This window comes from Acanthisitta chloris, unplaced genomic scaffold, assembly GCF_000695815.1.
Source record: "Acanthisitta chloris isolate BGI_N310 unplaced genomic scaffold, ASM69581v1 Scaffold46052, whole genome shotgun sequence".
In the NCBI taxonomy this organism is placed as follows: Eukaryota; Metazoa; Chordata; class Aves; order Passeriformes; family Acanthisittidae; genus Acanthisitta; species Acanthisitta chloris.
Genome location: NW_008660755.1, coordinates 1 through 27751, shown reverse-complemented (window position 1 = coordinate 27751; position 27751 = coordinate 1). Strand labels below are relative to the sequence as shown.

Sequence of the window (27751 nt, the reverse complement as noted above, 5' to 3'; positions counted from 1 at the left end):
ATTTTCCTGAGAAAGATTGCTGGTTGCTCTAAGGCCCTCATCATGGATATGGTTTTGTAGTTCCTGAATCATATGAGGTAAACCACTTGACACAGCACGAAGGAGAGTATACATATTTGCCATGTCTGTAACAGAGATACATTTTTATAGAATATGCTTAGAAACACTAAAAATTAACACTTAATATAGTATCATAATTTCACACAGAACTTTTGAAAGACTGAAACAAGACCAACTGTTTTGAAAAAAAATAATTAACATACACTGGATCACTGACAAGAGAAAAAAGGAAAGAGTAGGGTGCTGAGTCCTGCCACTGTGACTACCTCAATCTTCCAATACTGCTTCTTTAGAAGAGACTCCAAGCAGAGAGATGGACTAGTATGGAGAAGCACTGTGCCAGTTTATTTTAATCCTTGGCCTCCCTAAATGTTCCATAGCAGCAGCTAACTAAAATCTGCTTAGATATCTTCTTGTCTTTTTGTTTGCCTCCAGTGGTGACTTGAAATTTTTCTCAGGTTAGAAAAGCTACAAATAAGCAACTGCTATTTTCAGGAATTGTTTGAGTTGTTTTAAAAAAAGGATCCGAGCTCTGATCAATCTTGCAAAATTCCCTGGAAGTTGAACACTATTGTTAATACAATTTGAGTGTGAAAAATAATTTGTTTCACATAACAGATACCATCTTCCATGTGAGAATAAGCATTCTTTCAGGGGTAAGGGGCATGTAGTCATCAGGAACCATATGGGTTTTTTTAGTCAGGCAGGGAATAAAACTACAAGAACATCTCCTTCTGCAAAAAGGATTTGGGAGAGAGGTCACAAAAGATTCAGGACAATAAAAAGTGGCTATGAAAAGAAGCCAAAATATTTTATAATCCTGACCTGTCAAATGATGATGAAGAAATCTGTAAAGACAGAGCCATTGGTTTACAAATGAAAACACAAGCATAAAATGTGATCAGTTCTACAGGACAGTGGACTTCAGTGTGTTTTTAAGCTGACTAAGACAAGGAAAGAGAAAGAGCATTAGCTGAAAGAAGGGTTGTTAACAGTAAAAAGGTTTTGACTATATATTTGGAAGAATGAAAATGAATTAACATGGTAAAAGAAAAACATCATTCAGGGTTCAATTGGGATTTACAGGTAAGTAACATTAGTTGAAAATACTTAAGTGCACAGGTGGTCACTGAAAAACGATAGGAAATTGCAATGCTAAACGAATAAACCAAAAACCATTTCATGCTTTTTTCTGTGACTGAGACTTACCACTTCTTTTCTCTTGTCTGATAATATTGTGACATTCTGCATGTAGAAACTGCAAGTGATCAGCTACTGTCCTCTGTTGGCATTCATGAATCACTTTGCCATAAGAGCTGGGATGTAAGTACTTCCGACATCGCATTTCTTCATCTTTTAATCTACCTAAAACCTGCAGACCAGTGTATAAACTGAGAGATGAAGAAACACTAACAACTGATACAGAAACAGAACATACTACAGTTTAACTATGTAGAATGAGACACAAGAATAAGTAATAAAGTTGTAAAAGAACTTGTACAGGACGCTGAAAAATTAGATTTGCTCTTCTGAATCAAGCTGTTGCTGAATTAGTATCATCTACACTGAGTACTAACTAGGCTCAGTCACTACTAAACATCTAACAGCACTCAGTAGTTCTCAAAATTTATTTTTCTCTTCAACTTTATGACCAGTCTTCCCCAGCTTCTCTTACCATACTTATTCCTTCTGAGAAGGTTTTAGCACAATACCTAATTATAAGAGACTATAAGAACCACTTTACTGTTCTAAATTCATCTGCTTGTATGTAAACATCTGCTCAGTAGGCACACGAGCACATCTGAGCTATAAATAAAAACTCTTTCCATAATTCAGTGTCATAGGCATTATCATAAGTCATATGAATACTGACATAAAAGCACTTACACCCTGGGAATACGAGGGGAGTCTAGGGAGAGTAGTGCAGCTGCAGACTGCTAATGACAGGCAAAATTCATCAGTGTTGCTTTTGGTTTAGTTGAAGTCTGAGCTAGTCCCTGAATTTCACGACAGGTGTGCAACCATAAGGTTATGCTCCTTATGCTTAAAAGCAATTTCACAACCTTCTCCTCAACTCTTCTGTCTTGGTAGTGTGGACAGTATAATACCAAGGACTGACTTCTAGTCTTGTATTAATCTTTGCTTTCTCAAGCAAGATTTAAGAATTAAAAGTAATTTAACCACATTTGGACTTCATACACCACAAAACAAACCAAAATCCACCTCAGAGTATGTAATGTTTTACAATGCTCCACAATAACTCTATCATAGTCTTCTCTAACCACTATAATGCTAAAACTTTCATCTTATGCTGCTACAAATTGAAAGAAAACAAGGATGTGAGGAAGCAATACTGGTCAACCTGACATGTATTTTTTGTCTTTTTTTTTTTTCTTTACTTTTCATACCTTTACCATTTACTACAAAACATTTTGATGCTGACAGTCCATCTATAGCAAGGTTTATAGTTTATGCTCAGGTTAACCATGTCACCAGAAAGCATTGTTTAAATTGCATGAAACCATAACAAAGAACAACTATGAGAACTGTCAAGGAAAACATGTATCATTATAATGTTAGATTTTAGTTATTGTATTTTACCAAAGAATCTCTTACCTTCTCCATGTACTGTGAACAATTTGACTCTTGCAATAAATTTGAAGCTTCTTGTTTATAATACTCCCCTGTTTCATTCAGAAAAGGACACTCAAAAATTTCCTGATAAAACTAGAAGGGAGAATATTTTTAAAGGACAAATCATGCATACACTAGATTCATTCAAAACAAAAAACATAGAATCAGAAACGTGTATCTACCTTTAGGGGGAATTTTTTCTTACACTGTTCAACATGAACAAAGGAGTTAATAACCCCATGGATTACTTTCTGGTTTGGGTCTTCTCCACAGCGATCACTGAAATAGGCAAAGCAAACATTTATGAGAACACAGGTATCTAGTGCAACTCATCTGAGAGCTGTATGAAATAAAATGGGATGCAAACATTTTCCAGTAAACTCCTCTGCTTAAATTGGCAAAATTGAAAAAGATTAATTGTAAAATAAAAAATGCACTCTTCTTGCTTTTGTACACATTAAAATTGTTGAGATAGCAATTCATAAACTATTAAAAAGCATTTACAGGTCATGAAATTTCCAAGTGTTTGCTAAGGATATAAGTTTTCCAAATTACATACTCTAAGCAAGCAGTTTAAAAGTTGCAGTAAGTTCTGACTTGTATCTGTAGCCTTTGTTACAGACTACCTTCACACTCATGCCCCTGCCAAAAAATCCATCCTCTTTACCAGCATCACAGCAAGAAGCATGCTGTTTTCTTTGCTGAATATCTACCATTCAACATGTAGATTTTTAAGTTGAACAAATAACACAGTTGGTGCATGTCACAATATTTAATCAGACATGGCAAAGACTTCCAGCCAAGTGCTTAGGTTGAAATGAGCAAGCTGAAGTGAAGAAAATGTCATCTTTAGTTCCATTCAGTTGAAAAAAAAGTCATTAAAGCATTTTGCATGCTAAAAACATTAGTGTTCAGTCCTTTGCAAAGACTGGAAATAACAGACCCACACTCAGAGCAGCAGAGACTTCCTCTTAAGAGAAGAGCAATTCTAAAAGAAGACAACTTTTCATACGCACTTTACAGCAAAGTAAAAAAATATTTCCTAACTCCTAAGGCATTAAATAAGACTAAACTATGATTTACAGAAGTATATTCACACTTAAGTATCAGCAGTTGTAATTTCAAAGGTTTTTCTTTTTTAAATACATATGTATGCATATATATAGAGTAAAACTTCTACTTTACCTAGACTACACTGAAAAGACAAAATGAGTTCTCTGTTAGAAATGTATGTTGGTGTAGGAGAGCCATTCACATGACTGATTTGAAAAAAAAAAGAGGTAAAGCAAACAAAAATACTTCAAACCCAAACATTACTGTATACACATCTAACTTGGAGTGGAAAGGAGAAGTAATTTTGCTGATGTCATTCATTATGGTTTGCAATCAATAAAAACTCCAGAGGATGCCCATGAGCTGGGGAGCTTTACCAGGACACACACCAGCAGTCATTATAGTATGCACACCAGACCACCCTCGTATGTTCACACAAGTATTGCTTTCAAACACTACTGTTGCCTAAGATCTGAAAACTAGAGCTCATGAAGGATGGCAAGAACTAGCTCTCTAACACAATATAAGCAGTGACTGTATGGTTTATGCAGCTCGGTTGCCTGTCACAAATAATGAGTAAATATTCCAGCAGGGATGGTCTGACTTTTTCACCCAGGGAACAGGAAGATTTCCTCTGGTTGTGGCAGCTGAACCAATGGAATAAATCTGGGTTTGGGTACATGGAATCACGTTCTGCATCCTTACCAACATCCCTCTATGGGCTCTGGCTTACAAAGGCAGAGGCAGCAGCACAGAATCATAGTAGAGAAGAAGCAAAACACTTGGCCAGCACCTGGATCCAGCTCCACCCTGGAGGAGCTCAGAAGCATGGAAAGCTGCAGGATGCATGCAGCCTATAAACACAGCACTATGGCATTACTGTAATACCAGCTCAAGTCCCAGCTCCTCTCTGCTCAGTTCACAGGTCACTTCAGACCTCAGCCAGAGCAGATTTGAAGGAGAGGGGGGCAGCAATGGTCAGACCCAGCAGATTTGAAGGACACTGTATCATTAGGAAAAAGATGTAGAAGTACAGGAGATGTGCTCCATGGAAGAACTGGAAGGGAGGTAATAGGCTTTGGAAGCAGAGGTCAGATGGTACAAAGGCAATAGACAAAAAGGAACGTAGCATGGAACAAGCCTTGCCTGCTCTGGCAACAGCTTCAGGTTTTTATTTGCACCAATGGCACTCTGCTCCCAGGAATCTGTAATGCAAATTACTAGTTTCAACAAAATTTGACAGAAGTTCCAAGGATGAGTTTCATGAAAGTTGTAGGAGTAAGAGCAACTGCCAGACTAAAAAGAAATTGGTGACCCCACCAAGGTGGAATTTATCAAATGCATATTTTCCTTCTTGGCAGTAGTCAGGAAGCAGTAGGGATGCATACAGCTGCAGGGCAGTGGCCTCAGAATGTGGAGCAGGGATATCTCTTGGGAGGGGATAAGGGAGTGATGATGTTTGATGAGGAATCTGGACAAAAAGATAAAGCACTAGAAACACAAGTTCTGCTAATTTAGGTAATGACAAGGTTTTTTTAAAAGGAGAAAGCTACAAAACACAAGCTCAAGGAAGTTGTGCTGGCTCCTATAATAACTCCATCTTGTTCCTGCCTTAAGTCTGAAGCTAACAGTGTGAGTTCAACATGTATTGTAGAGTATACTACTGCAGCCCCAGAGAACATTTTTCAAATCTAAGGTACAATAATAAATACTGGATTCATTTAGTGCTCTGCTGGGTCCAACCAAAGGTCTTTCAAAGCAAATTAACTATAGAATTCACTGCAAACTAGAAGAGCCTGTTCTGAACATTTTAGAAACAACTTCTGATAGCTTTAATTTTAAACAAATGGTATAAATAATGTATCAACTCAGACAGGAATAGGTTTGGTTAGTTAGAAAGTGTTAGTTATCTTTAGTAGAGAAGTCTCTCCTGGTTAGTCTGTACTTATCACACTGTCATTTGAGATAGCACCTGAATAATTTCCAAATTATTTCTGTTTAAGAATTTCATAGATGAATTTTCTCACAATTCAAGATCTTGTCGGCTTCCTGTTGTGTTGGAACAAAAATGCGCAAGTTGATATTCAGCTTGCCTTGAAGGAGGAGTGCTTGGGCTAGAGGGAGGGGGGAGAAAGTGTGTTATATTCAGAACTCTGAATTATTAAGGAATGCAGTCAGACAAGACAGGCTAAAGTGATTTAAGAATTCTCTGCTGTTCAAGGGGGCTAATCCTGCTCCCTTTTGCTCAGTCCCAGGTGAGTCACAGGCCTCTGAACCTCTCTTGCATTGCTTTGGCACTCACCTAATTCTTTGCTGAAACGACTCAGTGTGCCAATATGGAGAAGCAATAGCCAAGATGATTTTCTGTCATATTAGCAGTTGAGCTGGTTCACTAAGTGACCAGATGAGCACCAAATTCAGCACATGAAAGGTAGTAAAGCACAGCCTGCTCCTTTTTGGCATCAGTAAACTCTTAGATCAGTTTAGCCAACTTGTTCAGCTGAACCACGTCACTACTTGCATTTCTTTATTTTCATGTACCAAACCATTTTATTGCTAATTTTGATGTATCCTGTATTACACAAGCTTATAGCTTCTAAAAAGTTGAGCTGCTCAAGGTTTTAGTCAGAAATATTTTTAAAATTCCAGTTGAATACATTGATAAAGTAACACCTGAAAGAAAAAAAAATGTGGCTCTGCTACCCTAGCTTTTCCAGAACAGTAATAAGCATATTTTGATATGCAACCAGCTGACTACAGTGTTGGTTATCAACTCCACACATCATTGTATGCAATGGAAAAATCTTCTGGCTAGAAGTTCAACTGTCTCATCTACATGAATTTTACTTTTTTTTTAAAAAAAACATTGTCACAAATTGAACCCTGCACACACAGGCACTATTATGAAGGTATATAATAGAAGAGTTTCTAAGCATATATGTGTATTAGTAATTTTATTAAAGCTTTTAGGTAATATTATTCTCATGCATATTCTTGCACCTTTGACAGACAAATTATAGATACTCATTTTCTCAAAAACCTTGTTTCATTCCTGAATTGCTGAACTCAATGCTAAAAGACATTTAATAGTCATTTGCAGCAGTGTCTTTAAAATTGCTTCTCAAAAATTATTGACCACCGAAATTGCAGCAAAGAACAGCAACAAGTCAATAGTTCCATGCAAAGGGCACACTCAGAACTCCCAGAGCAAGCCCTACATTTCATGATAGCAGGAAAAACAGCTACAAGAAGTAGTTTTCTCTTACATAATTCATTAAATGATATGCAGATCATAAAGTGGCTAGAAGAAGCTTATATGAACTGTTAGATGTCTATTTGGAGAAACAGAATTTAATTCACTTCTTTGAGATCATACAAAAGAATCCTTAATAAAGTAGGGGGGGGAAAATACAGATCCAGCCATTAGAGACAATGACTCAAGTATTATTTAAAACTTTCCAAATAGTTTATTAACAAAAAAATGTCAACTTGTTACAGTCTCAAGATCTAATGCCCCCCAAAGCCAGTGACAGTCTTGACCTAAGCACCCTTGTGAGGTCTGCAGTCAGCCTCGAGGTAAATACATACCATTACTTTTGAAGGCATCCTATGGCTCTTGAGAAAGGTTTTTACACACATTTTCACTCCCACCCACCAGTGAAATATACACATTGACTAAAACAAGTCTTCAACATCACTGTTCTTGATGTAACAAAGGAGAATTTTCTTCACATTGAATTAGGGAATCTTCATTTAGTAAAAATAAATTGTTAGACTACAACACCTGGATAAAGCAGTATTAGCAATGGTTACAAAAGAACCATGATGCAACAATCAAAAGCAAATAAATACTTCCTGGCTTCAGAAAGGCCATCCAAGAGTGACATCATATCAGTTACTTAATTGTAAAAAATTATTTCAGGAAGGAAAAATGAAAATTAAATACTAAAATTGGGAGGGAGGTTAATATCTTATAAATACAGTTTTTTTCTGACCAAGTGCATGTCCAAGGAACATCAATGAGACAAATTACCTCACTCTTAGTTTATCTACCCTAGCCTAGTTACCTGAGTAATCACTTTAAAAAACCCCCAGTCATTAGGCAACTCCAGAGCTATCCTAAAGAGTAGTAAAAGTATAGAAAGTGATGGAACTTAAAACTAAACACAAGGTCTGTAGCATATCTCAGAATTTCTGTTTATTCATAAATCCTTTAGGAGTTAAATTAAGGTTTTCATCAAAACTTTAAAAGTCCCAAGCCCTGTAACTACCAGGGTCTTTACTTAGCAGTAAAAAAACCCAAAACCTGTTCAGATATAAAATAGTAAATTTCCTTCAAAAGTGCAAAAAAATAATTACTTCCATTTCACTCAAGTAAAGTGCCAAGAATGTTAAGTGAAAGCACTCATCTGAACAACAGAAACCCAGAGGTTTAGTCTTCCTGGCAGATAAGCAAGAATTGTTCTGGGTCCCATGCAAACCAACATAGCTTCTACAGCTTAGGTAAATCTTTGCCCAAGTCCTGGTCCTTAAGTTCACAGACCTCACAGAAGCCATAAGCAGTCAGCATCAGGTGGTGAAAAAGGCAAAAGGCACCCTATAGTACCTGAAGAATTATTCTAACTCCTCCCAAATCCCACTAAGAAAGGCTGCTGAAACAGAAAAGATTACTACCCTGAGGTTACAGGGAATTAATTGTTTTCTTTTTAGAGCCTTTTTCTACACATGCAAACCACGAATACCTAGGTACAATGAGAAAAGCTGACAGACCACCGTCATCAGGTAAGCAGTTACCTTAAAAAACCCCAACAAGCATATTCTGTCAAAGTCCACAGACTTTACAAAGTGCAGCACCCCCTTCCCCTGACCCCCCACCTCCACTGTGTTAAAGCAAAAAGCAATCAAGCACTCACTTTTTTATTTCTCGGAGGAGCATCCGAATGAGGATGGCCTGCAGTGGCTCAATCATTAATTTTCTCCACATATCAAGAGCTAGCTGTCAGGACACAACACAAGTTGACATCAATAAAAGGTACAACCACACATAAAAAAAAGGCAGAACAATACCAAAGATGACACATTCAAGATTTTAAAAATTGAATTGTTAGGTATCTTCTTTCTTCTTTTTCCACTCTTTTGTTCCCCCTGCCCTTGTCTCAATATATTAATACATTATTTTTGAGTTTTTCTTCTAGAACATCTTGCTGCATTTCGATGAAGATCACACAGATCTGTACATCAGCAGGGTCAGCACAGAATTTCTAGTCAGGCAGTGTCTAAATTCATGTATCTCAGCCTGAATTCTTCCTACACATCCAATAAAACTCATCCATTCCTTGGTTCCACTCCATCAAGTATTCTCAAATGCACATAAGGACCCTAAGCAAGTTGGTTACAAGGTCAGATTTTGACTGTGCATACAAACAAAACATCTCCACAGTAATAGGTAACATGCCTTTCTACCTGTAGTGTTCAGATGTGCACAAACATTGGTGTTTCTAACGATTACAAAATAAGCCTCAGCTGAAAAAAGGGAATGTCTCATGCCCAATTTGTCAAAGATACAGAAACCTTATTAACCAACACACAGAGAGCATCTCCAAACTAAGATGCACACAGCTTAAGCAAAGTCCCAGCAAGCTAATTTGACTTGAAATGGAAATCAAATCACCTTCATATTAGGGATAGGTGACTCTATTCCTAACGTACCATTAGAGGAACCAGTCAAAGGACTCAAGTGTCTCAGATTCTTGTGGGTGACTTAATTGCTCCCAAAATATACCATTTTTAAAACCACAACTGCAATCATTCAAATGAGCTTTAACACATAGTCAACACCATATTTAAAGCCCAAAGGGGATAATGTGGTCCCTATATCCAGGGAATAACCACACATATGAGGCCTCTAAAATCAGTGAGGACAGAGGGAATATTGCTGCTAAGAAAGCTTTGACACAACTAACTGGTTGTTAGCTTTAAAAATTAAAATATTGATGAGGTATGTCTTAATTCAAAGCAGGCACCTAGCTATCAACTAAGCATCCAACCTGATCCATTCTGTGAAATAAATCTTCCTTTTAAAGAGCAGACAAAAGAACTTGCTCTGTCACAGCAGCCATGCTGCAGTACAGGCAGGGTACAGAAGGTAAATCTGACCCAACTGCTTCATAAGCAGGGTAAAGAAGAGATAAAGGTTTGTTTATAAATCAAATGACATATAATGCTTTGAAATAAAGTTCGGAGAGATTTTCAGGGTCTCGCCTTCTGGAGAGTAGTAGTAGTAGAACAGTTAGAAGAAAACAATTTCCCTAAGACAACAGGAACTCATCCAGTAGAGAATGCTTAAATAAGCTAGTGCTGGAGAGAAAGAAGAGAAGGGGACCAAGAAAAGGAAAAGAACCTGATATATTTTGTGGCTATGAGGTCACACACCCTATTCTGCAATGTGGTCTCATCTCCCTTGAAGAGAGGGCTTGATCTTACTTCTCCAACTAGACTGGCATACCACGACATGGCAATTTTCTCCATTTCCCAGAACCTATTTCCAGGGGAAAAACACATCTTATCTACCTTCTAGAGCAGGGTTCCCATAAAGCCATGGAAAACTCAGGAGTCTGAAGCTGGTGATAGGAGCTCAATTCAGAAAAGCAGTATCATTCACCATGTCTTCATAACATACAGAGGGGGGAAAAAAAAAGTCATCTCCTGCAAGCACTGACAGACTATTTTCATCATCCGATCTCATCCTGTATGTTTCCCAATGCAACAATTACTGCATGTCTGGAACACTAATGGGGATGATGAACTGTTTGAAGCCATGCCCACACACCTCACACACGCACCTCCGGCCTCGTGTGTACCTCCTGTTACACACCTCAGGAGAAGTAAGCAAGCACATACTTGTTTCAGATTACTGAAAGCATCTCAAAGTTTCACACACACACAGGAGTGATGTTGAGACAAACTTCAGTACACAGAGTACAGTTCTGCTTCTAGAACTACTGAGCATTATTTCTCTAACTTCATGCTGGGAGACTGAAGAGAACTATATATAAAATAAGCATATTTGCTCTTGGGTAGATAAAGACCAGATCATCTCAGTCACCTAAAAAAAGGACAAACAATAATTCCTTACATTCTAAAGTGGTGAGCAAATGAAATACTTTGACTTTTGTCAAAGCCTCTTGTGTGATCCAAAGAATAACAGACAGAACACTATAGGAACCATAGCAAAAGAGAAAATGTGTTCAAAAACACAGACTTTATCAAGTTTGCAAGTGCCTTGCAGGTCAAGAAATGTGAGCTGGATCAATGAATTCATCAAAAACAGTGCTGTAATTTAATACATTAAGCTACGTGAGTGTACGACTCATCTCCATTATTTCTCAGGACAAAGAAGTGACTGCCATAAACCTGATCCTACACCAGTCATGAACAGAGATTAACTTCAGTGCCTCAAGATCTGAAATTTCCCTCCCACTACTACAAAGACATTACTTGATAAAGAGAAATGGAAGGAGTCTTGAGGAGTGAGACAATGAAAAACTCATCAGTAGAATTCCAGACATCATCATCTTAATATCTTCATCAAAAAACAAGAGGCTGCCAGCTACAGTTTAAGAATCTTGACCCTCCCCATAATCTGCCCAAATGATGAGCTAGGGATGTACCATCCTTGGCACAACTACTGGGAAGATTGAAGAAAAGTGTATGTCATTGTCCTTCCATCCCACTTGGGATTCCAAAAACATGAAGAAAATGGAATACTCAAAAAAACCCTGAATTATCAAGTCTGCTGTTTGTTCTTCTTTGGTAAACATATTCTAGGGCAGAAAGCTATGGATGAAAGCTGGCACTACCATCCTTTGGTTGATAACTTAGAATGAAGCAGCATTCTGAGGTATGAAACAGGCAGGGAATTCATTAATACATTAGCATCACCCAGTGCCATGAACAACCCCACACCTATTCCCACCCTCAAAGCAGCTGAGCTAACAGTCATTCACACAGAACTAAGGTCTACCTCGGATAACCATGGGAACACACTCTGCTAAATCTCAGCCTGGGGAAATAAAGAGTAACATTTAAGCCATTTTGAAGAGATCACAAACAGTGCAGCAATATACACTTCCAAGCTCTGGTAAGTCTTTAGTGATGTGGCTGATTAGCAAGCCTTGGATTAGCAAGCACAGATAGAGAAGAGAATTTCTCTTCCTGAAATGCCTTGACTTAGAGCATATCATGTTTCTGGTGTTCTTTTCAGCCCACCCCCAGTCTGTCAGAGAATTGGCAATTTCAGCTGGCAGTGCTGGTTCCTCGTCAGCTGGGTGTAGCTGGATCAGAAGCACAGAAGATCCTTCCTTGTGCATCACACTCTCCTTACTCTTAACTACAGACAGCAGAGATCTCCTACTTAAAACAAGGAACTCAAAGAGCTAGAACAGTAATCACTGACAGGTCAAGTTCTGACATTAAGGAAAAAAGAAGCATTTTCTCTAGCCTTCCAAACCAAAAGAGAAGAGGGATTCATTTCCATTACAGAGAAAAAGGTAAACGTAGAGAGGAATGGAAAAAATATCAGCATGCCACAACAGATAATGACAGAATAAAACAAATTCTCCAGCCATCAGTGCATGTACATAGAGACACAAAGCAAATGGATACATAATCACTCAAATGAAAAGTCTGTACTCAACAGTGTTCAGGATTGTGATTTTATTCTGATTCAGACTGAAAAGGTGTTTTCAAAAATCTTCTTAAAGACATACTGAAACTGTGTTTTGAAAAAGTTGAAAGAATTTTTTTTAAAAAAACAGTAAAATAGTCTTTTTGCTTCACTTTCTCATACTTTATGGCAAAAGCAGCCATGAAGTCACAAACAACACATACTCCACTTCTCCACTGTTGCAGTGCACAGGGTGAAGTCTCAGAATGTAGTTCTACTGCTGACAAATTTTTCATATGATAGGTATTTTTAAAATTACTCTCAGCCTCTCCAATTTACACTAGTAACTGTGACAACTCTGTGTTCTTGCCGCAAATGAAATTTTTTAAAGATAAGCACTCCCTACATGACACTGTTGTGCACAGAAAATCAACTTTTTAATTCAAAATCTGTTGCTACAATAGGATTTAAAAACAGCTTGCCTTAGAAAATAAGATGTATAGAAGACTAATATAAAAAAAAAAAGCTGTAACACTTTGCAATACCAAGAAATAGAAACCTGAAAGCAGTATTTCAAGGGTTTCCAAAGCCAAAAGTACTGCTTCAAAATGTTTTCTAGATAATAGTGTCACTTAATGATCCAAAGTTTGTTTGCAAAGTGGTTCTATTACGACATTTTAAACTGAAACTCCAGCAGTTTTCATATTTGCTTTTTTTCCCTGCCAGGGATCTCATTTTACAAAGGGTTCAGTGCTTACGTCTTCTACCATATTTAACTATTCTGACTCTGAGACACAAAAAAGTCAAAATTTAAAAGGACAAAGCTGAATTTGTAGCACTACCAAATACAGTTATATCCAATCCCACTTTCAGAGATACCTACCTCTCCAATTTCCATCAAAGGTTCATTCATATCCACCCCTCCATAACCATACTGAAGATCAGCTTCAGTCAATTTGTTCTTCTTAATAAACTGTGTATTGAGGTACCTACAGAAATAAAGATACTCTAATCAAAACAGGCAAAAGTTCTTTTTAAAAAATGTCTTTTACATTGCTAAATACAACCTTCTTTAACCAAAGCCATTGCTATTTGTAGGAATATTTTAAAATATAAATGACATCAACTTAAAAGACCTTGTATCATACTAAAACAGCAGTGTTAGTAATTGAGACATCAAACAAGATGTATCAGTGTCAGCATTTTCTTGGTGAGCAATACACTTGTGCAAGAATCCAACCTTGCGACATGCACTACCATATTACTCACACATGCCAAATAACTGCTACATTTTGAGCACTTAACCAGTATGAGAGTGACAACAGTTTATTTATTTATTTGCATGATAGAGAAACATTCCTGAGTATCAGATATTTCTAAGTTAGAAGTATTTTCTTCTACCTGCACTGTTTATTATTTCACGTTTCTCAACTGAAACACAGAAGTACTGTCAACCTTTGCAGACTAATCTTGAGTCAGTTATGATCCCTAACTAGCAAACAGCTGGATTACAAATTTTAAAGAGAAGAATTTGCAGAAATTATTTTAATTAACAGTTATAGAGAAAAAAATGCTATAAATGCTAATTTTTTCTTAGTATTCAGTATTTACTACTGTATGCATAGTTTTTATAAAAAACAGAAAATGGTTTCTGTGCAAGACCTGCTAAAATATCCCTCTTGATCCTCAATATTCCTATAAAACAAATATTAAAACATTTTAAAACTGAATCGTTCTCCTTCTCTTTCCCAGATAACTGGGAAAAAAAATTGAATGTATTTCATAACTACACTTTAATTTCTTATGCTAGTGCTTAAATGATGCAATTGAAAATGTTTTTTGATTTCTGATCTAACCAGCAGTCTGGAGAAGCTCAGTGTCAGACATGAAAAGTGTCAGATTACTGAACACTTTAAGAGATAAAGGCTTCAGAGGCTGCACCAGACTAGTGATGTCTGAAAACTTCGGGCAGGAAGGCAAAAGCCAAGAAATGAAATGGAGAATCACACTGTGGAAACCTGTGAACTTGAAAGAATTTAGGACACCACAGAATCCAAAGAAGGAACACTTGTGATAGTGCAGGGATGACAAACTGGAATACAGTGGCCTAACCTACTTTCAGACTCTCAGGGAGTACTTGCAAACCTCTCTGCTGCTATCAATAACCATCATAAATTGTAAATGCAGGCCTATGTAGAAGGCTGCAAGCCTGCCATTTCATATGGAACTCCTGTGTACACTCAGGACAGCTGGGACACAAGCCTGAAGCAGCAATGCTCCTTGAGAGTATTTATTCCCAGCCTCCACCACATGAACAAAGCCAACAGCTGCCAACCTGCTTTTTCGTGTTCAACTTGCTGAAAAGCAAAGCCATACACTCCCCTCACTCACATCCTTTCTCCTCCATCAGCAGATACAGGAGAACTTGCATTAGCATCAAGAACTAAAAATTACTGGACATTAATACACTAGGATTATTCCAAGTGTTTAAAAAACAAGACAAACGGGAACAAAGCAAAAGCTGCACTATGTATGTTTAGTTTTCAGAATTTTATTATAGGCAGATTTCAAACTTCACTTTAATTTCAATATCCTGGATAAGGAAATCATCCCATACCTTGAAAAAAAGCACACAGATGAGATTTTTTACAAAGTACTCATGAAAACAGTTATAGCACCAAGACACTGATAAGCCCTAATGTTCAGCATCTTTTTCATCTATTATTTTTATCATCAAAACTAACCAAAAAGTTTCTTTAATATCAAATGTTCCTTATTTCATCAGTTTTATCACCTTGGCTTAGTCAAGCACATGTAGGATTTTAGTTTTCAAACTGAATTCAATTTTGTTTTCTTAGCAAAACCAGTCACATGATTGGTCTCACATTTTATGAATTTTGCTCAAAAGTGTCTCACATTTTAGTAGTGTTTCAAATATTGCCTATCAGGGTAGAAATAGAGATGCAAGCCTACTTAAATTTTAAAGAAATCTAACTTAAAATAACACTCAGATTACTAGCTGTAAAGATCAACCAGTTTTCATTGCTGGAAGAATTAACAATTAAAACTGGGATACAACAGTCAACTAATTTTGAGAGCAGATGTGCAAGTAAGAAAAGAACTCAAACTGCTCTAGAAAAAACAGGTTATCTTCTTAGCCTTCAGAAGTTCTTTCCCCCAAAACATTCTCTCTAAAAACCAAAAGTGACATAACACTTAATGAAGTGTTTCCAATGCATCAGAGTTATTATGACTACTAATCATGCACTGAAATATTTCTTGTCTTCATGTGGAGACTTATAGTTCCTGTTAAAATGTACATCTTATTATTGAAGAGAAAAATCATCCTTCCACAAATTCATACCATTTAGGAACTTCTAAAAGACAGCACATGACAAATTTCTGAATTTCAACACAAAGAAAGAAGATTAAAATTTGAGGTGAAAACACTTCCAACAGAATATCTAATAAGTACATTTTCCGGACCAAAACACCACATGCAAAGCAGGAAGAATAAGAATGGGCAAACTGGTATGACATAAATAACTTCAGAGTTTAAGAACCTGGCTTCAGTGATATATGAGTAACACTCTCTCTATACACACACACTAATGTATATGTTGGCTTGTGTGCATAGTAACTGCCTGGAAAAAAATTCTCCAGCTTATTTAATAATAAAACAAAAAATCAGGTTCCACTGCTGGAGAAGTGTTTTAATTTGTTGGTTTATGACCAAAAGCACACAAGTGCTCAGGAAAACCATTATACAAAGCAGAATCAGTGAGATTCATACACAGTAAACAGGTGTATTTTTCCCTGTATCAACTCTCCAGTGAAGTCAGTGACACTGAAAGTCTGAAAGCCCAGGATGGATGCACCTGTTCTCAGTCTGCCAGCAGTAAATCTACAAGATCACACATACATCCCCTAACTTAAAAGATCCTGAAATGTTTTACAAATCCTCATGTCATACCATCAAAGAAGTACAACAGGAACAGTGCCTCATAAATTATATTTACCTGCTGGGTATCACATGCATAATGGACACTAGAATGTTCAACCTAGAGTCCCAGAGGAATTAAAATCCAAATCCTAGTAAAACCAAAGCAGTTATAATTCTAGAAACTCATAAATGGTAAGTTTTATAGGCTTAAGCTATCACTAGTAGCAACAAAATACATTCGCAACTCAGGAAAGAGAAGAACTATAAAAATAACAGGTTAGTTGTGGTTTTGTTTATAGGCTTGGCAGTTATTTACTGAAAAAAAATAATAAAATTGATTGCCTGTACACAGTTTATTAAATTCTGAAGTTCTCAGAAGAGGAATAAGGAGACATTTTTGCTTCCTCTCCAATCCCTGCAGTTCAAACATGCACCTGAAAAGAAAGGACCCAAAGAGCACAGAGCCTTGTCTGAAAGGCTCTTCTAGAAGGGAGAGCTGTGGCTTTGCCAAGGTACATTGCAAAGCTTTGAATCAAACCATGCTGGTTCAACTGCACACTGCAGTCCAATGCCAACCCTGAAGAAGAACCCCCAGGACTACATGTTAATTCACTGTAGGGCTGACTAACACCAACACATTTGGAACTGCAATATCAGGTAGAATATATTAGTAATGAAAGAGCAGTAGAAATCATCTTAGATGCTTACCTGCTGAGGTTTTCTTATGTTCTGCTACCATAACTATATTCTCTCCAAAACTGACCTGAGGCATATTCATCTATTGCTCTCTTATAGCAATACTCTTCAACTTAACCTGCAGATCATTGTAATAATTCCAAAGGTTTAACAATTATTTTGCAAAGCTTACCTGTATAAATAGTCCATATACTCTGCCCCTTTGCTATACTCTTCCCAGTATCTGTGATACATAACCAGTACTTGTTCTTCAGCTTCCAGAACTCTCTGTGAAGGTAGACACAAGCCCCCCCCCCAATAAAATTAGGATTAAAATGACAAACATGCTTAGAGAATTATAATGGATTATCATTTTGGAATAGTAGTTGCATAGTCAATATTGTTGCATTGTTGCAATGACCAAAAAACTAACACATCTTCATACTACCAAGCTCTGGTAAGCCAGCTACAACACCTGAAGTAGATATATTTTGCATTTAAAAATAACAATCTCTCTACTGTACTATTGTCTATTTATCATCACAGAAGTACTTGTTTGAATAAGCATGGTTCATATTCTCACATCACAGTGGTGAGGACTTGCATAACTATTTCTTCACTGACACAAATCAATTTTAAATTCAAGCAGCCACATGCACACAGGAGGAGTGGCCTAACTACAACCATTTAAAAATCAGTGTGCCTTAGTGGATAGACAAGCCCTGATACTTACCAAGAATCACAGAATAAAACAATTTTAACAAATCACAGATACGTACAAATGTAAAACACATTTGAAGTTCTGCAAATCTAGGCCCAAAACTTTTGAAATTTAAGCAAATCATCATCTAAAAAGTTGCTGATGTACAGAACTTCTGAAAATATATTCATACTTCAAAGAATAAGTTCAACAATTTAAACAGTATGATTTGTGAAGGAGGATGAGATCCTAGGAATTTGACTAGAATGCTCTCTAGAGTATGTAATTTTAAAATTTGGCTCAAGCAGCAAAGAAGCCTATGCAAAAGTAATGTAAAAGAGGAAAGCTGGTAGACAAAACAAGAGTTGAGAATGCTTTCCTCTGCAGTATGCACTCTGCAAAATTTTCCAACATTATTTCCAAGACAAGTGGTGGATAGCCAATTACAAAAAAACGGATGTATGCTTTCTGCTGCTTCCCACAGCTTCTACTGTGTTGGCACCTGCCTGATTATACTAAGTGAGCTGATTCAGCTCACTAAATAAACAAGGAAGAACTTTTTTGGTAGAGTTCTCTGCTAGTTTAGTGAACTGATTTAGCCTGCCAAAGTGTCAGAATTATCCTCTCTGCAACCAGTGGAACTACTCATTAAGACACTCGGCCCATCTTGTCAATACTCAAAAAATAACTAAGCTCAAAAAATAGCACTAAGCCATTTAGCAGCACTATCTAGAATTTGCAATGCTTTATCCCCTCTATAGACACCAAAGGCAGGCAGACATCTTATTTACATCTACTTCTCTTTTTACTGATATCCAATGAGACACTGTTCATCCACCTTATATATCTGACATGATGAATCATGATTCTGATGAAATCTGTTGTCTTAGCTGATGAAGCAGAAGTTAACTCACAGCTACATAGGTATACAAATGTTATTTGTCATAATAAATAATATGCCATTACTTCCTCCCCTCCCAAGCACTTGTGTTATTTCCCACACATTTCACAAGTTGGGTTCTCTTTTTAAGCAGAGCAGATACAATCAGTTTCCAAGATACTGGAGTAGATACTTTTCTGTTGAAACAGAAGGCTAATGACAAACTACAGTACATTTGGAAAATGAAGACATTTCTGTAACTTATTTGATTATAAGCATTCAGCAGAAAAGAAAGTAACTTTTCAAGCAAATTAATATATTATATAAACCATAACAATTGGCTTAAAAAGAAAATTCTATTTTGTGTGTGTGTTACATTTAGACAGATATCTTTAATATCTACCTACAGTGTGTTGTGTGATATGTGTTACGTATATATACACACGGAAGTATTGTGCCTCTGGAACTCTGCCATCTGTGATTGAGTCTCATAAAAACTGCACACCATACACACAAACAAAACCCCTTCCTAAAGTAAAATAAGGACAAATTATACCTACGTGGACATGAGTAACTGGAGAGATTACCTTGTGCAAATGGCGTACGTGATTTTCCAAAAAAATCTTAGTCTCAGTATAAAGTCTCTCTCCAAGAGGTTCAGGATAGGCCACACACAAAGCATAAATGTCTCTGAGCTCGAAGTCAAGGTTTGTATGTTGTGTATCAACAAAACATATGACTTACAGAACCCTTTTTCTCAAATATTTGCATTTTAAATCTCTTTTTTTTTGCTGACAGTCACACAAAAAACATAAAATGGATCATTTTATGAAATCTGTGTAAGTATTGATCGTGAAGAATGAAAGTTTACAGCATCAATATTAAATTTTAAATAGTGGATGGTGAGGGAATGTTAGAGCTAAGATCCTGGAATTTCTGGTAGTCCCATACTGACATGGCCACCAGCACTTATTTGCCATCTATGAATACTATACAATTATCTCAAAGTGAAAAAGTAGCTTTCATCCACAATTCTTCCTGTTACTTGCAGCCAGCATGAGCTGAGACTCTCTTCATATCATGGAAAGAAGCACTAATTAGGTTAAGAATGTGATTAGCCAAGTATGGAGCAGAGGAAACATGAGGTAAAGCAGACTCCAAGTTTTCCTCTTCTGAGTCCAAACAATTTACTGTCCCTGCATTTTCCCCCCAACTCCACAGGTAAAACAATTTCAGGGGACACTGAAAATTAACTAATCACAGCTGTGGTGTGGATAAAAAAGTTAATTCTATTTTTCATCATTATAATAATTTCAGTAATCCTGTTTAGATCACAGCCACACAAAACAGTTATTCTTGCTAACTTAAATGGGCAGCAGTAAATACTTAAACCACTTAAGGTGGTTTTGTCCCTGAAGTACCTTACAGAGCTACACCTTTGGTTTGCAATGGTTATATCAAGATTTAAGCTTGTTTCATTTTTTTTCTATAGAATTAATACTCAAAACAAAGAAGATACTGATGTAGGATAACTAAATAGGAAAAAAAGTGCCTTTATTTGGCGACAGGAATCTCAAAGAGCCCAATCAGAATCTCATCTCAAGTACAATTATTTCATCCCTTACCAGAATTCACCTGGGAAAGGCAAGAAGCATTAAATGGAACCAAACAAACAAACATTCACTGCTTTGCAATGGTAGCTAGCACTGACTACACCAAATTACAAAGTTATGGCCAATAAAATATCAAAACAAACTAGTAAATTAACAGTGAGGAATGAAAGGTTTTCTTAAAGAGATTGTAAAGAATAACTGTTTTTAACACTTTCCCCAACAAATTTTCCTAGTCTAAGGATGGTCAGTGGTCAAACCTATCCTCAGTGTAATTCAGACCACAAGTATCCTCACTATGCAAAGGTATTTTTGAGAAAGTGAAGTCCAGAATTAGAAATCTTTGTGAGCTGCTTACAATCAAAGGGGACATGACTTCTTTCTCTTTAGATCCACAAGTACACTGAGTCACCAAAACCACTATGGATCTCCACTACAAGAACAATTTACTTCAAATTTAGAGGAAAGAGGCAGTCTTCACCACAACAACGCAAGAACATCGTAATGGCAGTTTGATGAAAGCAGCAAAAACATCTCTGAATTTGCCCAGCCTCTGTGCCCTAGACTTCTGTTAGGAGTCCAGATGACTTGACTGTTGTAAACAAGTTTCTTAGTTGTAACAATCCTATTCAGGAATGAAAACAGTGCCTATACTCCTTCATGAAAATGCACATCTTCCAAACACACCTTACCTTATTCTAGAGAACAAACTTTATTGCAAACGAAGAAAGGTGAATCATGTATTCTTCCTTACAATATGCCATTCTACTTAATTTCAGCAGGTATACAAACTAAGAGATTAATCACAGATGCACCTGAACTGGCACCTCACACATTTTCCAGCATCAACAGCAACATCAACAAATCAACACCAAATGCTACTTGCTGGATACCAAGTTTCTCTGGATTTCTACAGAAGAAAAGCTACCATGAGACTGAAATACCTATTACCAAGTAGCTTTGCTACATTCTTGCTCAATTTGTTCTAGTTACTCTATCCATTATATCTTTCAGTCCAGAATCCAGACTTAAGTGTCATGTTCAAAATGTTGAGAACCTCTCAACAAAAAATAAAATAATTTGATGGGAGATGAATCATTAATCATCACTTGTATGTTACTACATAAACTTAAAGCACATTTTTTCTGTGCTGCTGCCCCTTAGACGAACAGGAAGAAGCCTTTACTGCTCAATAATTTATCTTTAATGGTGAAAGTCATCTGTCCTTCCAGTTCAGCATGTAGCTTTACCGAGTGAGAAAGGCCAAAGGCAGCTGAAGCCAGACTGCTGCTTAAGGGCCTTCACTCTGTGTTGAGAACAAGAACATCAAAAGCCTTGTGTGATTTAAGTGCTTAGGTAGTTGTCATTTGAGGGGTATTACCCAGCAATTGGAAACTGAAACACTTGGGAACTAAGAAAGAACAACTACAAAATTACTATCAACCAGAAAATACTATATCCAAGGCCATAAAATCTCACAAATATTGCCCTCAGATTTACAGAACCATCTAGTTAAGACTCTACATTAACCAAAAGTTTTTAATAGATCTTCTCTAGGAGACCAACATAGAGCTTTGGGATAAATTCTGTCAGATTTCTGTAACAGAATCCATATTCATAGAGGACTTGAGGACTCATAGTCAGAAAGAATCATGACCACGTGATCTTTGCTTTTCCTTCTAAAGGGCTGGTTCTTTCATTAAGGATACATGGTTAAGTTGCTGGTTCATCATAGGGTCCTTGTAAAACAGGGAATTAGAAGAGGAGGAAGAACAAGCATGCAGAAAAATGGAAAAAAAAACAAAGCAGGAGGCCATACTGTATACTTTGAAAATAATTCTGTTTGCAGTGCAGCTTACACCCTCCCTGGGCACTGTTTATCTTATTTGGTGGTGGAAAACCAATGACAACAACAGGAAGAGCCTCATGTTCTACTAGTTCAGTAAAGTTCTAGGTAAAGTTAGCCATCAAAGTAGAGATGAACTCTCTACCACTCTCTAACCAACCTTGATCAGCCTCTTAACTTAAAGAGTACTCCCATCATGTCTACTGAAGTAAGCAGCAAAGTCTTAAAAGCTATATAACATTCACAATAATCAAATTATTGTAAATAATATCTCAAATAGAGCCCTAACTGTCACTCATTTAGCAGACAATGAAATAAATCCATACACGTTTCTTTCTGCAGAGAACCTTAAAGGAAATCTGAAGGTCAAAGGTGGCTCAAGATGACTCACTCACTTTATTTAAAGCGACCTATGGTCTTTCAAGTGATCTTTTCCAGAAGATTTTAATTCTTACACAGTTGCGGTTCCCAGTTCATTGCCATTAGCATTGCAAGTTTGAGATAATAGGTTTATTTAAAGATAAACCATGTTTAACAAAAAAATTACCATCAGCTACAAAGAATACACTATATTCAAGACAAACAAGTTCTGGGGAACTAATGAGGCAAAAATTAGTTCTAGAAAAGGAATATGCATATTACAAGCCTCTCACCCCTAAAATACTATTAGTCTCCATACTCCACTTGATCTCAGCTGTCTCAAGCAGCACAAGAGAAAGCAAACACTTCTTAGAATACACTGCTGCAGACTGAAATTGTGATTCTTTGCCTTTGTTTCCACATCACTATTTCAACTATACAGTGCAAAGATCAACTGGTACTATAATCAATGAAATAACCTGCATGGGTTTTATTAAAAAGCTGTTCAAATAATTTGGCACACTTTTATTGCTCTTATTAAGCAGCAAGAAAAAATGACATTTCCTTTAAAATCCCTGTAGAGATGTTTAGAAACAGATTTCTCCAAATAAATTGAATTTAACAGGGAATAAAAAGTTAACAAAGAACGAGATGACATTTTTAAAATGCCAAATCTTCTCAAAAGATATCATTAATACTTTAGTTTTCCTTGTACTTAGGAAAAGGTTTCACACTAGCTGTGTAGAACTATCAGTTTCACCAAGTTGTTGAATACTCAGTGAGCAGTTTGTGTGAAAACACAGGGTTTGGTTACAGGAAGCAGAAGTACTAAAGAGTCAACATTCATGCTGGAAGTTACAAGTCACACAAACTCCTCAGGCCATTCAGCCATAGACAATAATCAAAAGGCTCATGCCTGTGCCAAATCAGGTGCTAATAGTGCCACTTTCCAAGGAACATAATTAAGAGATGATAGTAAGGTCTTAAGAATTACATGCCAAAAGATTTTTCCAAGACTACTTCCTGAGTCTGCCATTCATTTTCTGATGTTCAATCAACTGGAGTAAATCCCAAAAGAGGATCAACAGCAGACTTGTGTACAAAGTCTAAGCATAAGAAGTTCTAAGTGAAACAGTGTGACAAGAGGGATCAATCCAACATCTCATGAAACAATTATTATTTTCTATTTTAATCTATTTTAGGTGCCCTTGTTTAAATGTTTAGAGTTCTAAGCTGCAGAATTTAACCACTTGTTGAAAACTGAAATAGGCAATCTGCAAAAACTGCTTAGAAAGAATGGCTGCAGCATAACTTGACAGCCCTTAAGAGCACAACTGATTAATTCAAAAGTCGGAAAATTCTGGAGTCACTTGAACCTGACTCCAAGACCAAGTGACGAGCCATGCCCCCAGAAATTAATCACAAAGTTTTAAAATGAAAGAGCTCCTCAAAGATTATTGCACCACAATAAGGCTCCACATGAACTATGAGCAACTAAATATTTCTGTTCTGTACGTATATGCAAGCACACACTCCAAACATAAGCACACAGGAAGGCAATTCTGCGAAATGCTAACATGCTCAGAAAGAGAAGAGGGTTTGAAGACAAGCTCCTGCACACAGAATCAGCTTATGTTGTAAAAATTCACATAAAAGAACTTTATCAGAAGCTTCTACTTTCACCCTGAGGAATTAACAAATCAATAAAGAAGTCTAAACCATTCTTCCCCCTTATAATTAAACCAAACTCTGTCCAATTGATGTCAAACAGCTGCAAAGCCTCCTAAAATTCTCAAATTATTCACTACACTGTCATGGCCAATGAATACATAGACACAGGGCACAGTATATCTGGTTAGAACAGTTACACTTCTTTTGAAACAAGTTTACTGACTGAAACTTAAACCTTATAAAGAATTACAAGTCCATTTTACATGTAAAATGCAAACCTTTCACTACAACAATAGATGAACAGCTGTGACTTGAACAGCAAGACTATATGATCACATCTAGAAAGAGTAATTATTTTTAAATATAGTTTAGCTGTCAGGAATAGAGATGCAACAACAGTGGAAAGGAAGAAGGTTATTAAATAAACTCTTGCTATAGAAATGTCTAATATGGTAGTCATCAGTACAGTTAGAAGTGCAAAGAACAGAGAGAAATATTTACACAGAACAACCTCATGGTCCCCCACAGCCCAAATTTAAATATATGCATTCTCTGCCTTAGGTGTTTCTCCTGCTACAGACACACCTAAAACAAAAGAAACCCCCTCACTATCAGAATAGAGGACATTCAATGCATGTACTTTTGTGAACAGCTATTGCATAAACTAAGATTTAGAGTTATTAAAAATCAGCAGAAGTGAGGCTGGTTTACTTTCTATCAAACATTGTGATTTTCACATAAAATACTTTCCAAATATGCAGAATTTCCCATCCCTTTCAATACATGCATGGGGCACAGGCTTAATAACAGGTACAACCTTACAAGGAGCTTCTGATCAAGACCACTGAAATCATTCTGTAACACAGGCTCACTCCATGCTGAACACCTCATACAAACACACTAAGCCAGATTTCTCCAGTAAAGGATACGAGAAGCGATCGTTCCACGTTGCTCTCTCAACATAATCCAACGTAATAACAGCTTTAATCGTGGTTAGAAGTTTGTTCCATGTTTCATCAAAGTCAACTACTCGTGGTTTCAAGGACATTGTGGGGCTTTAGTGTTAATCTGTAGAAGAATTAAACATGTCAGTCAACATTGCACAGGTGTTTAAAAAAATATACATTTCCTTGCAATTTTTCAATTTAAACTCTGCACACTGCTGCACCACCAGCATATAACAACACAAAGAGCACCCACCCTTGCTTCCCCACCTCACAAGCCCTTATTTTTCACGTTAATGTTGCATGAGTAGCCCACAACATAACACCCATTAACCTAACAACATCACGGCTCATGAATTTCATTATCTGTCCATTTATCAGTGCCCTATGAAGAAAACAACTTTCCTGTACATTTTTGTTTACTTTTATGCAAAGACTCTTTCAGCTGTATCGGAGTAAATTTTGGGCAGGGGCAGAATGAACTATTACCAGAGTATCTGAAATTATTGCTGTCAGTTTGTAGTCTATGTTCACCTCAAGCTTTACATCAGACATTTTTTGTGTTATATTTTAAAAGCCACAAAACCTGAAAGCTTTGATCAGGATGGCAAAAAGAAAACATATGTAAACACAGAGCAATATGCAGAGCTTGTGTAGATTACTGGACGATGCAATAGGACAAATAATGAAATATTTCAAATAAGACATGGCTTGAAAATACAGAAGACGTGTCAGTAATTTCACATCAAATATCCTGGAAGAGATTTTAAAAAATAAAACCCTTGACATGAAATTACTGAAATAAGGTGATTTGAAAAAAAGAGAGCTACAACTGTGAAGGCCTCTTCTTTGTTTCCAACAGTTTCTGTCCTGTGCACCTAATCTAGAAAGGACCTGATGTGTGACATTCCATGCACAAAGCAAGTCTAGTTCCTGCTCAGAAACACAACATTGTAAGACTACTACAAAAAGTGGAAAGAATACTTCTATTTCCATTTTAATCAGATGGACAAATGACTCTTGACTTGTCTTCACAAATTTTCAAGGTCAGAAGGGAAACAAGAAAGCTAGTGACAAACAGACCTTGAGCACAAGAGCTGCAAGGGAAAGAATCAAATGACATGCTAAGAGACTATTTAGCAACCAGCTTACTGCCTTAACCACTACGGGCTCTGGCAGAATAGATAAGTACTCAGTTTAAGAAAAAAAAAAAACACAATAAAAACAGATACAACTTATACCCTGCATGCATGCAAAATGCCCCCCAGGTACCTAACCAAGCTCTTCAACTGCTGTGAATTCAGGAAACAGTTTCCCTTTAAAATACAATCAATGTATTGCCTAACCCACACTTGCTTTGATTTCATAAAGAAACTTAGTAGCAACTAAAACGGAGGAAGTGGTATTATGAACAGGAAACTTCTTTTAAAAAAGCACTAAAGCTCAGCAAGTGATGCATATATATTTTCAGCTCAGTAGAAACATTTAAGTCCTTATATTTGCAACATAGCTATTACTTCAATCCATGTATGTCAGTAGCAGCTTATAACACAGAAAATCAGTGAGAACTGACAAAACAAAGAGATATCCATCGAAGAAAGTTGAAAAACACGCTGATGTATGTCTCAAAGAAGCATGAACCTCAGTAGAAGCAAACAACAGTAGAGCTCACTTCCATGAGAGCGAAACAAAATGTGAAAGTCTTTGAAAAGCCCTGATACCATTCTTCTGGAAAACACAAGAGTATTTGCAGCTGACTCCAACAAAAATTTGTCATGGTCCACAAAGAATCACAAGAAGTGCTTGTGGTAATGAAGTTGTACTTAGCTGACATCATAGGTTACTGTCTTGGAAACACACATGGTACCTCCAAGGTAAAAGAGCCATTTCTTCACTGATAAGCAAAACTGAGGGGAGGAAAGAAGGGTGAAGAAAAAGTCCTTCCCACATCACATCACACAGAATCAGTAACACCATGCTGAGCACCACCAAAACCTAGTAATAGGTAAAGCATCCACATGGTCATCACAGTATTCCAAAGTTAAACAGGTTGCGAAAGAACTGACCGTTCTTTGGCATTCTCTGACAGCTTTCATGCCAATATGGATTTAAACGTACTCTACAGACATGCTAACAAATTGCAGTATAACTTTTTCTGTAAGACACTGGGGTTTTGGGGCTCCAGGGCCTGTAGTGCACAAACTCTCCAGCTCTAAGCACTAAATGTCTTGTACTGATGCAAGTAACCTCCAAAGCAAAAACTATAGCAGGGCAGAATGTCTACCCTAGGGTTCATACTATTCAGGGGGTGGGAAACCATACCTGTCTGACAAGCCCCAGGGTAAGCAGATATTGCCAAAACATATTTACACATGAGGATAATCAAAGGATGCTGCTTCCATTGCCTCGTTCTTTAAAACACACCGCTGTCACGCTGAATACATTTGTACACACAAACAAACGTAGGCCGTTGGCCAGTGCCAAAGCATTCCCCGAATTTCCAACCTCTTTAACCATCTCGCTAAACAGCACTACAAGCCAGCGGTGGGTGCACTCGCGACAAACAGGTGAGCAGCACTGCCTGGCACCCCCCCTGCCCTGACGCCCCCGACTCCAGCGGGGGTCCCCGGGCCCCGGCAGGGACGTGCACTCCGCACCTTCCCTCCCCACGAAAACAAAAGCGAAACCGGCCGCGAACGCAGCCGGGAGG

The 27751-nt window shown here is 37.2% G+C and overlaps 1 protein-coding gene across 1 annotated transcript; it reads right to left on the bottom strand.

Moving 5' to 3' along the window:
• Positions 1-25145, bottom strand: LOC103797693 (cullin-2-like; the record flags this gene model as incomplete). The annotated part of the gene is made up of 10 exons (XM_009069914.1): positions 25027-25145; positions 19198-19300; positions 17224-17318; positions 13296-13401; positions 8661-8743; positions 5775-5861; positions 2877-2973; positions 2677-2787; positions 1270-1432; positions 1-125 (listed from the first exon to the last, which is right to left on the bottom strand). Coding segments are annotated over exons 1-10 (1089 nt in total), but the record flags the coding sequence as incomplete, so codon positions are not given.
• Positions 25146-27751: the final 2606 nt, after the last annotated feature.